The following is a 15,423-nucleotide window of genomic DNA, read 5'->3' on the forward strand; positions in this document are numbered from 1 at the left end:
TGATGGCACACGGGTGACTCGGTGATGGGAAACCCACGGGGATTACAATTGAGATGAAAAAAAAATGTACAAAATGATGTAAAAATAAACTGTTATATTATTTTTTTAAAAAAAAGTAATTATACTTTCACAGCAGAGAATGCATTTCTGGATTGGTCTCCCTAGCCTTGAGCAGCTGAGCTCCCAAAAGCTACTGCGGTCAGAGTGGACACTCCAAGCAGCCCCCTACCCCAGGAAACCTGAGCGTTGAGCCTTGAGGCCACTCACACTGACCCTCACCCAAGCCTGGACAGCTGTGAGGACCTCAGGGCACTCCATCTGGAGGACAGGCCTTGCTCTCTGACAGTCCCTGCGTTACCTGTAATCCGGTTGGAGATGCTGAAGAGCCTGGAAGTCCTCTGCCGCTGCATGAACGGCTCCCGGTAGTACCGATCCCCAAAGCACATGCCGAGCAGCTCCTTGCGGACTGTCTTGTTCCACAGCCCGTAGATCAGGGGGTGGCAGATGGCGCTGGTGAAGGACAGCCACGTGGCCCAGGTCTCCAGGGTCGGGGACACGTAGTTCTTCCCCCAGAGGGCCTCCGAGGTGATGACCACCATGTAGGGGCCCCAGGTGACCATGAAGGCCCCAATGACCACCAGGATGGTGATGAGGGCTTTGCACTGGTTGGCTGAGTAGACCACACCCTGAAAGGTGTTCCTCCTGCTGCCCGAGGAAGAGGTGGAGGTGCTGGAGTTCTTCCTCCCGGTCCGCTGGGCGTCCTCCTCCCCAATGACCACGGCGCCACAGTGCACCTTGCGGGCCTTGACCCTGGCCACGCGGAAGATGAAGCCATAGCACACCAGCATGACCAGGAAGGGGAAGAGCGCGCACCAGATCTGCCAGAAGGCCGTGTAGCCGGGCTCCCGGTGCCAGGCGGCCACACACATCCACTTGAACTCGTCAAACTCCACGGATGACCAGCCAAACAGGGGCGGCAGACAGCCGACCAGGGAGTGCAGCCAGATGTAGACGAGCACCATCACCGCCCGGTTCCCCGTGATTTTCATGGGGTACACCATGGGGTACAGGACAGCATAGTAGCTAGAAAAAAGATAACACAAGGTGAGAGAAGACATATCAGGGTGGGAATACCCCGCTTTCCTGGGCAGGGGGCTGTGCTGACCTGGCCCTGGAGTTTCTGAAATTAGCACCTCCTCATCCTCCCCAAACAGGTCAGAGACTGTACTGTGTCCCCAGGCTTCACAAGGCACGTCCTCCGTGAAGAGCCAGGTGCCAAGGAGAACACACAGCATAGGCCATGTGGCTTCTGAGAGCCCACCATGCCAGGACCCATTCCCACTTCGGGAAGGGGAGTGGCGATCTCGGGGCATTGGCAGGAGACCTGAGAGATCACACATTGAGACTCATCTGTGCTGCCAACATTCCTCCCTTCAGACCGGTCTTCAGAGGGTCATTAGAATGATGGACCATCTGAGGACCACAGGGTTTGTTCATTCAGTGAACATTTCCAGGCCAAGCCCTGTCCTACGGACTGAAGAACAGATGGGGAGATGCAAGGGAGAGGAACACACAGCAGAGTGAGCGTTGGGGTGGCCGGAGCTACACGCAGCCCTCAACCTGCTGAAGCAGTGGGCATCACCGCCCTCATTGCTCATGGAGGACTTAAAGCAGAAAAAGGATATATAACCTGCCCATATCAGGGAAGAGGCAAGTCGGAACCTAGGCCACTGGGCTCTGCAGACCCCGGTGGATTTGCCACACAACTCTTAGCCAACCATCTTGTTTGGGAGTCCATAGCCCTGGGTGACTGCTCATTCCTCAGCTACTAGGAAGAAGGGGGGCCTGGAGACCTAGGGATACAAATGAGTGGGGTGTGTGATCCAGACGCCAGAGTGGCCCGCAGATGGGAGGCCACAGGTGGGAACTGTTGAGGGAGAAGCTGCCTTGGTGAGTGTGAGGACGGAAGGCAGCACAGGCTCACCAGGGCACCGCAGAGAGTGAAGGGGAGCAGGGAGACTGGGGGCCAAGGGTGCCGGGCTGGTAGGCAGCAAGGACCGTCCCTTCACCTGGAACCATGGGGAGATTTAAACCACGGAATGGAGAGTCACCACCCTCCTTCCACCCAGATACTTAACCCAAGGGAGATGCTACCAAACGAATACCAGCCTCACACAGCACCTGTGAAGCCACCTCCTCCATCAGGACCAACCTGGGTCACCAGCAGCTCAGGGCCAGGGGCCAAAGCCTTAAATGCCCCCTGCCAGCTTAATCTATGTTTGATTTATTTTTTTTAAGATTTATTTATTTATACATACAGAGCTGGGATACAGGCCAGAGGTGCAGGGGTGGTGAGAGGCTTCACCAGTGTCAGAGTGGGGAGCAGGACATGCAGACAGACGAAGTACACTGCTGAGGGGAGCAGCAAGCAGGTCAGTAGAGGTCTGCCGTGCCATGTGGGTCACCTGGTGGGGATCGAACTTGCACTAAAGTGGCCTCGGCCTCTTGCAGTGCAGTGTCCTAACCCGCTGCACCACCAGGGAGACCTCAATCTATGTTGTTATGAAGAAGCCTCCCCGTGAGATGTACAGCCACCGGAAAAAACAAGTTTCTGGGTTTGAAGCCCAAGGCGAGGAACACAAGGAGTGCTGGAACCCTGTTCTAGGAATTCCAGAGTTGACGCACACAAGACAAAGGGTCCCCCAATTCAGGAGGCAGCTCTGTGAGGGTGGCTGGCTAACTGACGACCTCGGAGCATCAATACCTTCATCTGTGCACTGGGAGTCACAGGACTGGGCAGAGTCCACCCCAAGAATGGGGGGAGGCAAAGACCTGGCCATGCCCATCCTTGCAATGCAGCTGGGATGCGACTGATCTCTGGCCACTGAGTTCTCCAACTCCTCCTTGAAACCAATGTACAGCTTGTCTGAGTGCCTGCCAAGCCGCTGTGACCCACAGGGGACCAGGGTCCTTCTGGGAGAATGAATGGGGGTCCTTCCCTTGTCACAGGGCCAGCCAGAACATGGACCTGTAACATCATCTTCACATTTCACGACCAGGGTGGGGGTGGGGCACTTCTGGGGAGGTTTCCTTCATTTTTTAAAAAGAAACAGCCAGAGATTCCTGCTTTGCTCTGTGTGCTGGTCTTCTGACCTCACACGACCTGGGTGACAGTGCGCTGAGTGTGGGAGGCCTGGGGAATGTCAGCCCTCCCTGGCTCCCCTGACCAGCCCTGTGCTGGGAGTCATAAAAATAATTATGATGAATAAGTTGTCCTCTGTAACATATCCTCTGGCTATTGTCAACACCTTGTTGTTATTATTTTATGGCAAGACTTTATTGTAACAAACAGTATTTATATCCTTTACTGACTTAAGTCTTGGGCAGGAGCAATTCCAGTGGGATCATGACCGTGATGGCTCTCAGCTGAGTCCCACAGGGATTGGTTTTAGGGGACTTGGGGGATAAATGTGCATTGTATTACATGGAAATGTATAAATTCTCAGCTCACCAAGAGATTAAACATCCCCCACATCTGCTGAGTTGAAGATAAAATGGGTTGACATTTTTTCCACCATAGATATGAAATTGCTCTTATAAAGCTCCCCCTCATTTAGGCCTGGGTGTAGGTTTGAAGGAAAATAGGGAACAAATGGAACTCCCTACTCCCCTGCAAGTTAACAGAGGCCAAAATGAAGGGGCTTTCTTGGCTTTCTGTCCACTGAACCATCCTCCAAAGTTCTTGATCTTTTCCCTAAGTTGTTTCTAGACCTGAGTCCATGTATGATCCTGGGGCCCCAAAGAGTACTGTGATTTCAGGGGTAATGCACATGAGGACTCCAGATGCTCAGCTGTCCTGCCACGAGGACAACCACTTTGATAATGACCCATTTTTTTTTTCAAAGATTTATTTGCTTATGCATACAGAACTGGGGTACAAGCCAGAGGTGCAGGAGCGGTGAGGGGGATTCACCAGAGACAGAGTGGGGAGCAGGACAAACAGATCGATGAAGGACACTGCTGAAGGGAGCAGCAGGCGAGACAGGAGAGGTCTGCCGCGCCATGTGGGTCACCTTTGGGGCCGGGGATAGAACTTGCACTGATGCAGCTGTGGCCAGCTTGCAGTGCTGCGTTCTAACTCGTTGTGCCACCAAGGAGGGCCTTACCCGTTTTTAATAAGGTAGTTTTACTAAGTACAGGAACAAAATCTAAGCCTCAGTGAACCCATTAACTTACACTGTTCAAGTTTCTTCACTAAAACTACTCACCTCACAATTCTAACTATTTAAATGCCATTTTTGGGCCCTCCCTGGTGGGGCAGCAGGTTAAAGCACAGCACTAAGAAGCTAAAGTCAATTCAGCATGAGTTCGATCCCTGCCCCGGAGGTGACCCACATGGTGCAGCAGACCTTCTGACCGGCCCGCTGCTCCCTTTAACAGTGTACTTCATCGATCTGTTTGTCCTGCTCCCCACTCTGTTTCTGGTGAATCCTTTCACTGCCCCTGCACCTCTGGCCTGTACCCCAGTTCTGTATGCATGAATAAATAAATCTTTTTTAAAAATGCCATTTTTAGAAGCTCATCCAGCTCAGTGTGAAAGCAAATATGAGAACAATTTTAAATGAACCTGAAGCCTTAGCAGCTTCACAGCAAAGCAAGAGGAATGCACAGTATGGATTTTTCTCAGTAGACCTCTTCCCAGGACCAATGACACCTCCAATTCCTATCTGGTTAGTTTAAGACATTGACTCTTCACTGATGAACTTCACTCCAGCCAGCTCTTTTCATTCTCTGTCTTGGCTGTCTCTTTCTGGGGCTTCAAGATGGATCTTTTGAATCATGTGTCAATTGGCTTGACAGGTTTCTTCTGTGAGAGTTCTCCGTTGTTGACTCTGGGCCCCTGAGGACAGGTGACAATGCTAGATACTTGGGGCTGTCACAGCTGGGAAGGTGCTGAGCATCTAGGTGCAGAGGCCAGGGGTGCCACTCACCATCCCTGAGCACCCCACAGCACAGCACAACAAGGAATTAATTATCAGGCCCAGACGTCAGCAGGGCTAAGGTGGAGCCATCTGAGCTGAGCTAACTCCTGTTGGACTCTGCCCTTTGGAAATGCTACCTGACCAGTAGCATCTCTGAACTGGGGGTGATATGAGCCCCCATGTCTGAACTTGGGTGAGCTCACTTTAGTTCTCAAACTCTTACTTTGTCTGTTTCCAAACTGGATGAACTGGGTTTTGTGAGCATTTCCTGGAATAAATGGTGATTGACAGCATCATGCAGGGCCGGCAAGTGACTATTAAGAAATCTATTTTAGTTAGTTCACTTCCACTGGCCTCATTTTTCTCCACTTGTATTATTAAACCACATGAAGGACCCATAATAATAAATAAATTCTTATGTCTGCCATGAAAATATTCGCAGACACCAACCTTCTAGCAGTCTGCATGCAGGAGTCCTAAAGACCTGGCTGGAGCGCTGTGACCCCATCAGGAGGACATCAGTGCTTTCTGCCATCATGAGGCTTTCCTGACCGTCCAGTCCAGCAAGGCAGAAGTCCCACAGGCCCAGCACTCAGTCACCCCACGTCAGGCTGGGAAGTCTTGGGGCGTGGATCGAAGCTCTAGGAGATGAATGTAGTGCCAGTGTGGCATATGTGTCCCCTCCTCTTGCTGCCATCTCCCCTCTGCAGAGTAAGAAGCCACCACCTGCAGCACACACTTTTATTTCCACCCCTTCTGTCTCACCCCCTCCTCTGTGGGTTCACAGCACCTAAAACAGGCTATGTCAATATCACGCGGTCCTGAAATTATTTGAAGGCGCCCATTTCCCCTACTCTGAATTTTCGCGGTATTTACCTAGCTGTATACCTCACACCTACGGCTGTGCCAGGTACGCACTCAGTGCTCGGTAAATGTGTAGCAGATGATGGCAGAGACCGGTCCTTCCACTGGAGCGGGCTTATCCGCACGCACATGCCTGGAGCGTCAAGAATTAGCTCAACGCTCCCTTTCCCCAGAAGCACCCAAGCCTGCTGCTGGCGGAGCAGGTTACGTGGTTGGTTCTCTCTGCTTTGTGTTCACAGTGACAGTGGCCCTGAGCCCCTGCCCCTAAACTGGGAACTCTGGCAGGGCAAGGTCTGTGTCCTATCCTACCACTCCAAGGAACGAGCGCCCGGCCTCTTGGAGACAAACAAAGACATCAGTGTGAAAGAATAAGACGCTGCAAGGGGCAAACCCTCTGTCAGAGGATGCATTTTGACAGCCTGATTGACGATTTGTTACAAATGCTGGTGAAAAACTTCTCAGACCCTCCCTGGTGGCGCAGCGGGTTAAAGCTCCGCACTATGAAGATCTCCGAAGCCACTGCAGCACCAGTTCGATCCCCAGCTGACCCACATGGCGCAGCAGACCTCCCCTGACCTGCTCACTGCTCCACTTAGCAATGTGTTTCAGTACATCTACCTGTTCTGTTCTCACTTTGTCTCTGGTGAATCCTCTTGCCCAACTCTGGCCTGTACCCCATTCTATAAGCATAAATAAATAAGTCTTTAAAAAAAACTTCACCCTCCCTTATCTAGACCCCAGATCCAAGCAAGCAATTCCGTACCTCCCCCAGCTGACACTATTTACCAAGCGTCCATATATAGAGACAGCTCTGCGAGACACACTTAAAAACCATTTCCCCACATCCGCTCTGATGGTGTTTGCCCTTACTCTGTAGGACCCACGGCCCAGTAGAAGATATTAAAAAATTAATGTTTTTAAGGATAAAAAATTAAAACAATAGTGAGACCTATTCCTCCCCACTACCAATTTCCAATTATTTTTTAGTGTTACACAGTCAGTCTTGATGGGATTTTGAAAACCCTCTAAAGGGCAACTTGCCTTTTTATATATATGGAGAATCTTGGAGGTATGTTTACATTTACTAAAAACACAATATCTAAAACATACCTGTTCTTTCAAAGCGTTATACAAAATAGTAAGCTAACTGGGAACTGTAATAAATGGAATACTAATTATTCATTAAAATTTATGCTTTTGAAGGATCTTGCATGAGGGAGAAAGGTTCACGGCCATGAACCTGTTTTTAAATTGAAGTCTATACAGTCAGAAATCACTAGAAACAGATATACTAAACACGTAAACTATAATTGCTTCTGACTGATGGAGTTATGGTACTTTCCTTTCTGTAATACTTTTTTTTTATTACATTTTTAAAAATTTACTTCTGTGGAGAAAAACTGGGGTGCAGGTCAGAGGTACGGGACAGTGAAAGGATTCACCAGAGACAAAGTGGGAGCAGAACAGGCACACTGATGAAATACACTGCTGAGGGGAGCAGCAGGAGAGATAGGCGAGGTCTGCTGCACCATGTGGGTCACCTCCGGGGCCGGGGATTGAACTTGCACTAAAGTGGCTGCAGGTAGCTTGCAATGTTGTGTCCTAACCCGGTGCACCACCAGGGAGGGCCCAGACAGACACCCCTTTCAGAAAAATAAAACTATGAAATACAGATCAGATAAAACCAGAGGGGTTCAGACTGAAGGGATAGCAGAAGAGGCAGAACTCCACTGTCTCATTCTCCGTCAGCAGCTTCCTGACATCCTCCTAGAATTCAAACAACCTGAAGGTCATGGACTCAGATGACCTCTAGAGATAACCCCCTTGCACCCTGCACACACTCCCTAGACATTCAGTTCTCTAAGCCGCTGACACACTTACCGGTCGATGGCAATGACCCCAAGAGTGAGCATGCTGGCCGAGCTGATGAGCAGGTAGAGGAGGGCAGAGAAGTTGCACCAGACCACACCGAAGATCCATTCCCTCCTGATGGAGCTGGTCACCACGAAGGGCAGCACCAGCACAGACAGCAGGAAGTTGGACAGGGTCAGGCTGAAGACGAATTTGTTGCTGAGGGTGAGGAGGTAGGACTTCTTGTACAAGGTGACCACGATGACCAGGTTGCCCAGGCACACGAAAATGGTGATGATGATGATGGCGATGAACTCGGTGACGATGATGCCCCCTTCGCCGGCCCCCTGCTCAGTGAGGTTGCTCAGCTCCTTCCTGTGGCCGAGGGAGGAGTTGAGGCTCATGGTCAGTGCGCCTCGCCGTGGGGTGGGCAGAGCATGCTGGACGACTGGAAAACAGAAGGAAACCAGGGTAAGCGAATCAACAAATCACAGCATCTACACTTTACGGAGCTGAGAAGACCCAGATCACCCTGAGCGCCCAGGGAAGATAAGCCCGCCAGGCTCTACTTAGTGGCCTACTTACTACAACCAAGTGTGTGTAGCTCACTGTACCCCCAGGGTCATGCAGCCACTGCCCAGCCTAAACCACCCCATCCATTTGTCCATTTTTGCAAGGCCAGTGGTCCTGACATTTTCATGTACTAAAGGTCACAGCACTAGCTCAGGAGCTGATTCCTGGGCTCCACTCTTGCGCCCCTAGAGATTCTGGTCCCAGAACTCAGAGCAGCCCAGGAATTGGCACTTTTTTTTTTTTTAAGATTCATTTGTGCATACAGAACTGGGGTACAGGCCAGAGGCTCAGGGGCAGCAAGAGGCTTCACCAAAGACAGAGCGGGGAGCAGAACAGGCATATCTACGAAGTACACTGCTGAGGGGAGCAGCGGGCAGGTCAGGGGAGGTCTGCCGCACCATGTGGTCACCTCCGGGGCAGGCGGGGATCAAACTCATGCGGAAGTGGCTTTAGCTTAGTGCTGTGCTTTAACCTGCTGCACCACCAGGGAGGGCCCAGGAATTGGCACTTTAAACTAGCAGGAAGATGCAGGGGAAGGTGTTTCTGTCACAAGCGGCTTATGGGGGACACATTGTAGACTGCTGCTGTGAGACCCCGGCAACTCACAGTGGGCCCTTGAATCAGCAGTATCACCAGCACCTAGAATTTACTGAACTGCTGAATCTCAGGCCCACCACTGGCCTTTTAAACCCATGCCTCTTCAACTTCTGTGCATAGTGAAGTGGGTAAGAAAATTCTGGTACTACTGCGGTCTCTGGGCCAGGCTTGACTAAGCACAGTTCACAATGAAACATGGTTATTGCTCTCATCAGGTGTGGTGAAGGAGGATAAGGACCCAAGCATAGCACTAAGTAAGTGAATAGAGGCACAGTTTGAGGTCTTGGCCCGAAAATGCCATTCTCTATGAGGTACATTTCCTGCTCTCAGGAAACTGGCTCGGGCTCTTGGCTAGAACTCAAGGTTGACATATTTTAACATTAAATACTACAGACTAATGTTTTTCCAAATTTTTCATTGACTTTAATCAGCCAAAAATTCCTGCAGATCGCTTTCCCCACCTGTGCATGTTCTTCACAAACAGAAGATACCAGAAAGAAAGGAAAGATTGATTTCCATAAATCAGATAAGGATTCTAATGCCCAACTGCAGACACATAGCAGTGCCTTCCCCTGAGCCTCACGGCTGACCAGACACCTGGTTCCACAAGAGAGTGGTAGGGTAAGGAGGGTGCCTCCCTCGTACTGGCAGACCTAAAGGCCAGTTGGAAGTTTCGCTTTGGCGTGAGCCTGACTGCAGTAGGTTGTCACCAGGGGTCCTACGCAGCTCTGAAAAGGGCTGTAAAATCTAATTCCAGTGTGGGTGTGTGTGACTCCCCATAATCAGTGAGCAATATTCAGACATCATCAGGGTATCCAACAGGTCAGCTCAACTCTGATACTATAGAGCGAAAGACAGTATCAGGTTCCAGAGAAAAAGAGCTCAGTCTCCCAAGACTGTCCTCTTTCAGCCAGCTGCAAACCCCGTCTGTTACCTTTGCTTCTGGTCAACTGGCTAGAGATCAGTGAGCCATTTCCTCTGAAACTGGTATTTTACTCCTGTGGCTTAAGGAACTCAGAATACCTGTGTAGTCACTAGGTCACTTGCCTATTGCATAAGGATACTGTCCAATGGAAGCTGGCCCAGGGCAAAGGATGGGGGAGGGGCACAGAGCTTCCATGGCCTCTCTAGGTCTCCCTCCAGCATCTTCAGCATCTTCAAGTGTTCATGAACGAACAAGCCCCTCCTCTGGGAGGCTCTCTTACTCTAGGCATTAGTAACTCATTGACTACTGATGGGTGATTTGGCCTGTCCCTCTCCCCCTCTCCAGGTGGCCTGGGAGGCCTGGGAGTGGACTGAAACCTCTAACCCTCTAATCATGTGGTCGATTCTGGCAACCAGTCCTCATCCTTAGGGGCTTCCAAATGTCTCCCATTAACATAACAAAAAGACACTTTTATTCCTCTCAACACTTAAGAAATTCCAAAGATTCTGGGAGTGTGAGTCAGGAACTGAATGATCAAATATATATTTTCCTTATGAATCACAATGTTGCAAGTACCAAATAATTCTAATCCCTCCTATGCTTGACAGAATTTAAATACTTCAAAAGTTACTTGCTTTCCTCTCTCCAGATTAATACTCCCGAGTTCCTGACATGATTTCCAGACCCTTCACTAACTTGGACTCCTTGCTTTGGACTTGCTCAGGGATGTCTATGAGCCTCTTGATTTGGAGACCCCCAAAAATGTAGCTACCACTCTAGAAACGGAATGTGAATGTCAATTACAATGAGGTCACTTTCTCCATGATCAAGGTAATCTCCCCCTAGAATTCACTCTAACAATGCATTCACTTTAGTTACTACGTCATCCTATTGAGTTTATAAAAGTACATGGTCACCTGAAATGCATTTATACAAGGATTCCTGTGAAGGTGAGTGTCTCCCACCTTGCACTAATGAAACAAATGTTCTTAAGTTCAAATACAAAATGTTGTTTCTACTAAATTTTATTTTGTACGTTTTGGTCTACATTTCCAAGCTGTTAAAATATGCTGAATTTTGATTCAGTTATGCAATATGTTAGTTACTCCAGCTTCCTGGGATATACTTTAGAGGTCATTCTTCTTCTATTTAGGGTTATTTCTGGGTTTATCATTTTATGTGAGTTCTGGATTTTGTTAACTGTTGAAAATAAATGATTAATTGGTGTTTCAAAATAAATCCTTAACTGCATGCCATTCCTAACTGCACAAATGATAATATGATGGTTAAGATAACAAGAGTTTGAGTCATTAGACAAACGATAAAATGAGAGAAAATATTTACAACTTTCCTTAAAAATGAAGAGAGAGGGCCCACCCTGGTGGCACAGTGGATTGGAGTGCAGCACTGCAAGTGAGCCAGTTGCTTCAGTGCGAGTTCGATCCCTGCCTAGGAGGTGACCCACATGGCACAGCAGACCTCTCCTGTCTTGCCCATTGCTCCCATCAGCAGTGTACTTCATCAATCTGCCTGTTCTGCTCCCTACTCTGTCTCTGGTGAAGCCTCTCACCGCCCCTGAGCCTCTGGCCTGTACCCCAGTTCTGTATGCACAAATAAATAAATCTTTAAAAAAAAAAATTCTTTATCTAAAAAAAAAAAAAAAACCTTTGTTAAAATTGTTGGAAGACTCTTATGAAAGCAATGTCAAACTATGAAAGTTAAATTGCAATAAAGTGTGAGGTGTATAAGTGATGATTTATCTTGTTCCTAACAAGATAAATGCTTTTGTCTTTGCTTTATTGTACTGGGGGGTTGTATATCAGTGCTAAAAATGCTGTTTGGTATAGTAGGTTTTTTTTTTTTTTTTTAAGATTTATTTATGTATTCATACAGAACTGTGGGTACAAGCCAGAGGTGCAGGGGTGGTAAAAGGATTTACTAGATACAGAGTGAGGAGCAGAATAGACAGATCAGCGAAGTACACTGCTAAGGGGAGCATCGGGCTGGTCAGGAGAGGTCTGCCGCGCCATGTGGTCACCTCCGGGGCCAGGGATCGAACTCGCACTGAAGCTATGCAGCCAGCTTGAAGTGCTGCATCCTAACCCGTTGGGGCACCAGGGAGAGCCCTAGTATAGTCGATTTTTAAAAATTCTGTGTAAGAGAAGTGATGAGATTAACCTTGTTCATTGGTTGGTGTATATGATAAAACCTGTGGCTTTGTTGGGGTGATGCAGTGCTCCACAGGTTTAAGGTGGGGTTAGTTTGGCTATGTGATGGATATCTTAATCCTTTGCTATTATCATGTTTTTAAAAGTAGTCCAATATTCCGCTTATGTAACTGCTGCTTTTGAAAAAAGAAAAGCTTAAAAGCCATAATTTTTTTCGGGGAATCCTGTGAACCAATGGCAAAAGGATTTTCTTCTAAATGAAATACCCTGCTAACCCGAAACAAATTTGTTTCCACTGTACCACTGAAGTCACAGAGCTGCAGGGGTGGTAAAAGGATTTACCAGAGACAGAGTGGGTGAAGATTCTCAGCTCAAATCCATGGCTCCATGGATATGCAGAATCCTGAATTCTGTGCAAAGTAGTGAGTATTATTATTCACACTGGGGTATATACTGAATTTTTAGGAAGTTCCTTGAAAACATAAAAATACATCATGACACTTCTGACACCACAATAGAAAAAAAAAATTGATCATTAGATAAATGAGAAGGAAATTACTAACCTTAGGACTGTAAACCTGTAATCAATGCTACGGTTGGGGAAACTCACGGACAACAGAAATCTTTCAAGTAGGAGGATAAAAAATTAAAGTCTGCTTTGATCAATTTTCTAAAAAAAACCAAAACACAAAATTGATAGCAAACAGAAAAAAAAGCCTAACCAATTGGTAATGTAAACATACAAAGAAACTACTTTAGTGAAATAACTTTTAAATTTGATATTTGTTAGAATATACTTAATGGTATATATTCTGTGTACCCAAAAAATGCTAAATTCACAAAGTTAGATGTTGTCAGTGATATCATTTTACAACTATGCTGAATGCAGAGCAACTGAACAAACATGTTTAAGTTGGGAACCACGTTTCCTACTATGGGAGAAAGGACATAGGAATTTATCAAAGGCCAAAGATAAGGAAGAACCCTGTGATGTCAGCTTGGTTACTGAAGATATAGGTATGAATTCACTATTCAAAAATAGGGACAAGGAAATTTCCCAGAATGCAGTCAGAAATTTTAAGAGACTGAAAATATAAAATAAAAGGCAAAAGAGAGAATGAATAGGAAGTATTTTATCAGGGAGAACTACTTCACCCAAGTAACACACAGTATTACCTTACTTATTACTGGAATCCTGTAGCAGCAAGATGGGCTTGAGTGATGCATCTTTCCTACCTCAAATTCACTGAATGCTGTATTAGATATGACCCAAAATTGAAAGAGAGAGAGAGAAAGAGATCTACAGGTCACAAGAACAGAGAGGAAACTCAAAGTCAGAGTTACAATCTCACACTGGTGACCAGAGAAGTTCAGGCCAAGTTTGGCGCCCCCTAAGGCTGAGGCATCTATGTGAAAGAGTGAGTTTGGGGGTGACAACAGAAAGCTCACCAATACTCTGTAAAAGTGGGTTCTAGAAAATCTGCCCCTGTATGAAAATGGGATTAGAAAACCTCCTTTTACTGGAAAAAGGAAGGGACAAAAACAGCCATTTACCTGAGGCTCTGGGTAGAGCACTAATTATTTTTTCCCCAGGAGAAATCAGTCATGTGCCACGTAGACAAGGGCAATAAATGTATACAATCTCACGATGCAGCAATCCAGGCTAATAAATCCATATCAAAAACAATGCAATGGGCCCTCCCCGGTGGTGCAGCGGGTTAAAGCACAGCACTAAGCTAAAGCCACTTCAGCATGAGTTCAATCTCCACCCCAGAAGTGATCTACATGGCATGGCAGACCTCCTGACCTGCCCACTGTTCCCCTCAGCAGTGTACTTTGTCAGTCGGCCTGTTTTGTTCCCCACTTTGTCTCTGGAAAATCCTCTCACCACCCCTGTACCTCTGGCAGTACCCCATTCTGCATGCATAAATAAACAAATCTTTAAAAAAAAAAAAAAAAACAATGTTAGCACAAGACCCAACATGGTGCTGCTGTGAATTTCCACACTCACCAAACACCTGATGACTGCCCAGCATTCACCATGACAGCCCATGAACAAAAACAGGACTGACATTCCAAGAACTTGAATAGAAAAATATGAAAGACTATAAAACACATACCACGGAAGGCTTTAAAAGGGAAAGAAGCAGACACCGTAATGAAAATGCAAGACATCATGAAAAAGAATGAATGGAACTTCCTGGAGCTAACATTTGAGTCTTCAAAATCACAAATCCAGTGGGTATGCTGAACAGCAGATTTGGCTCAAGAGAAAGGTGGTGAATTGGAAAAGACCTCTAAGCAAATTACTCAGAATGCAATCAGGAAGATTAAGAAAATTAAAACATGAAATACAGGTCAAGATTTGTCAAGGATAAGAGACGAACATGTAATGTCAGTAAAAGCAGCAAGAGGAGAGATTAGAGAATGAAAGCAGCAGACGCCGTCAAGGTGTGCCCAATAACCAATCTAGTTTCCCTCCTTCTGCAGACTGTCACTTTGTTCTGGTGTCCAGTCCGGACACTCAGAGAAGGCTGATGCCAGTGCTGCTTCTGGGAACCAGCGCTGACTGATCTGAGCTAATGTATCCCCTTTCTCCTTGCAATTCTGGCGGTTTGGTCAGGAGGGAAATCTGCAGGGGGCGGGAGGGAGGATTTCTGGGGAAAGCTGCTTTGATTTCACAAGACACTGGGAAGAAAAACCTATTCCTAATGACCCTAATGGCAAAGACAGCGCAGAGCTGGGGCAGAGCCACCTCGGGTCATGGGAGGTGAGACCACATGCTGTGAGGGCCATGAGCAGGTCTGGAGTCACCTTCATGTGGGCTTCTTGGGGTGTGGATTAATGCAGCTTTTAAAATTACTTTAAAGTCACTTTATGTTTGGTTTCAGTCACTTAGTCAAATCATGCAACGTCCATGAGATCGGACTTACATAGTCTATATTCAGGTTGACAGTTAAAGGCATGATTGACTTTTCTAGACTTAAACATGAAAAATGATTTTAGGAAAGAAAGGAAGGAAGGAAGGAAGGGAAGGAGGGAGGGAGGGACGAAAGAAGGAAAAGAAAGGCATCCTCAGAATGGAAAAGTATCAATCTATCACAATCAGAGAACAAACTAGGAAAAGTCAATTCCAGGGCACATCAAAGGAAAACTGACAAACAGCAGCACAGAGAGGAAATAGTAAAAGCAACTTTTCCTATAAGGAAGCAATAATCAAATAAGCAGCCTACCCTTTTAAAGACAGAGAACAGTAGAATTATCTCTTTGAAACACTAAGGAAAAGAATTCTTGCCCTGAAGTTTGATAACATCATCCCCAAAGAGGGCAATATACATTTGAGTCAAACAAAATCTGAATGTACACAAATGATTCCTTAATGAATTATTTACTTCAGGTCCATCCAAATCCAGAAATAAAGAAGTAGGGGACAAGAATTAAAGATGAGAAAAGAAAATGGTAA

General features: G+C 47.0%; 1 protein-coding gene across 3 annotated transcripts in view; it reads right to left on the bottom strand.

Annotated features, from left to right (window-relative positions):
* GPR161 (G protein-coupled receptor 161) overlaps positions 1–8,168 on the bottom strand; it is a 29,875-nt gene extending 21,707 nt beyond the window's left edge. For all 3 annotated transcript variants that reach the window (XM_012728996.1, XM_012728995.1, XM_004688456.2), the window contains exons 1-2: positions 7,728–8,168; positions 359–1,083 (exon numbers count right to left, since the gene is read on the bottom strand). In XM_012728996.1, coding sequence (XP_012584450.1) covers positions 359–1,083; positions 7,728–8,101 — 1,099 coding nt within the window. In that variant the 5' untranslated portion in view covers positions 8,102–8,168. The remainder of the gene's footprint in view (positions 1–358; positions 1,084–7,727) is intronic.
* Positions 8,169–15,423: the final 7,255 nt, after the last annotated feature.

The sequence above is a fragment of the Condylura cristata genome, unplaced genomic scaffold (genome assembly GCF_000260355.1).
Source record: "Condylura cristata isolate star-nosed mole 26May11 unplaced genomic scaffold, ConCri1.0 scaffold00024, whole genome shotgun sequence".
Classification (NCBI taxonomy): Eukaryota; Metazoa; Chordata; class Mammalia; order Eulipotyphla; family Talpidae; genus Condylura; species Condylura cristata.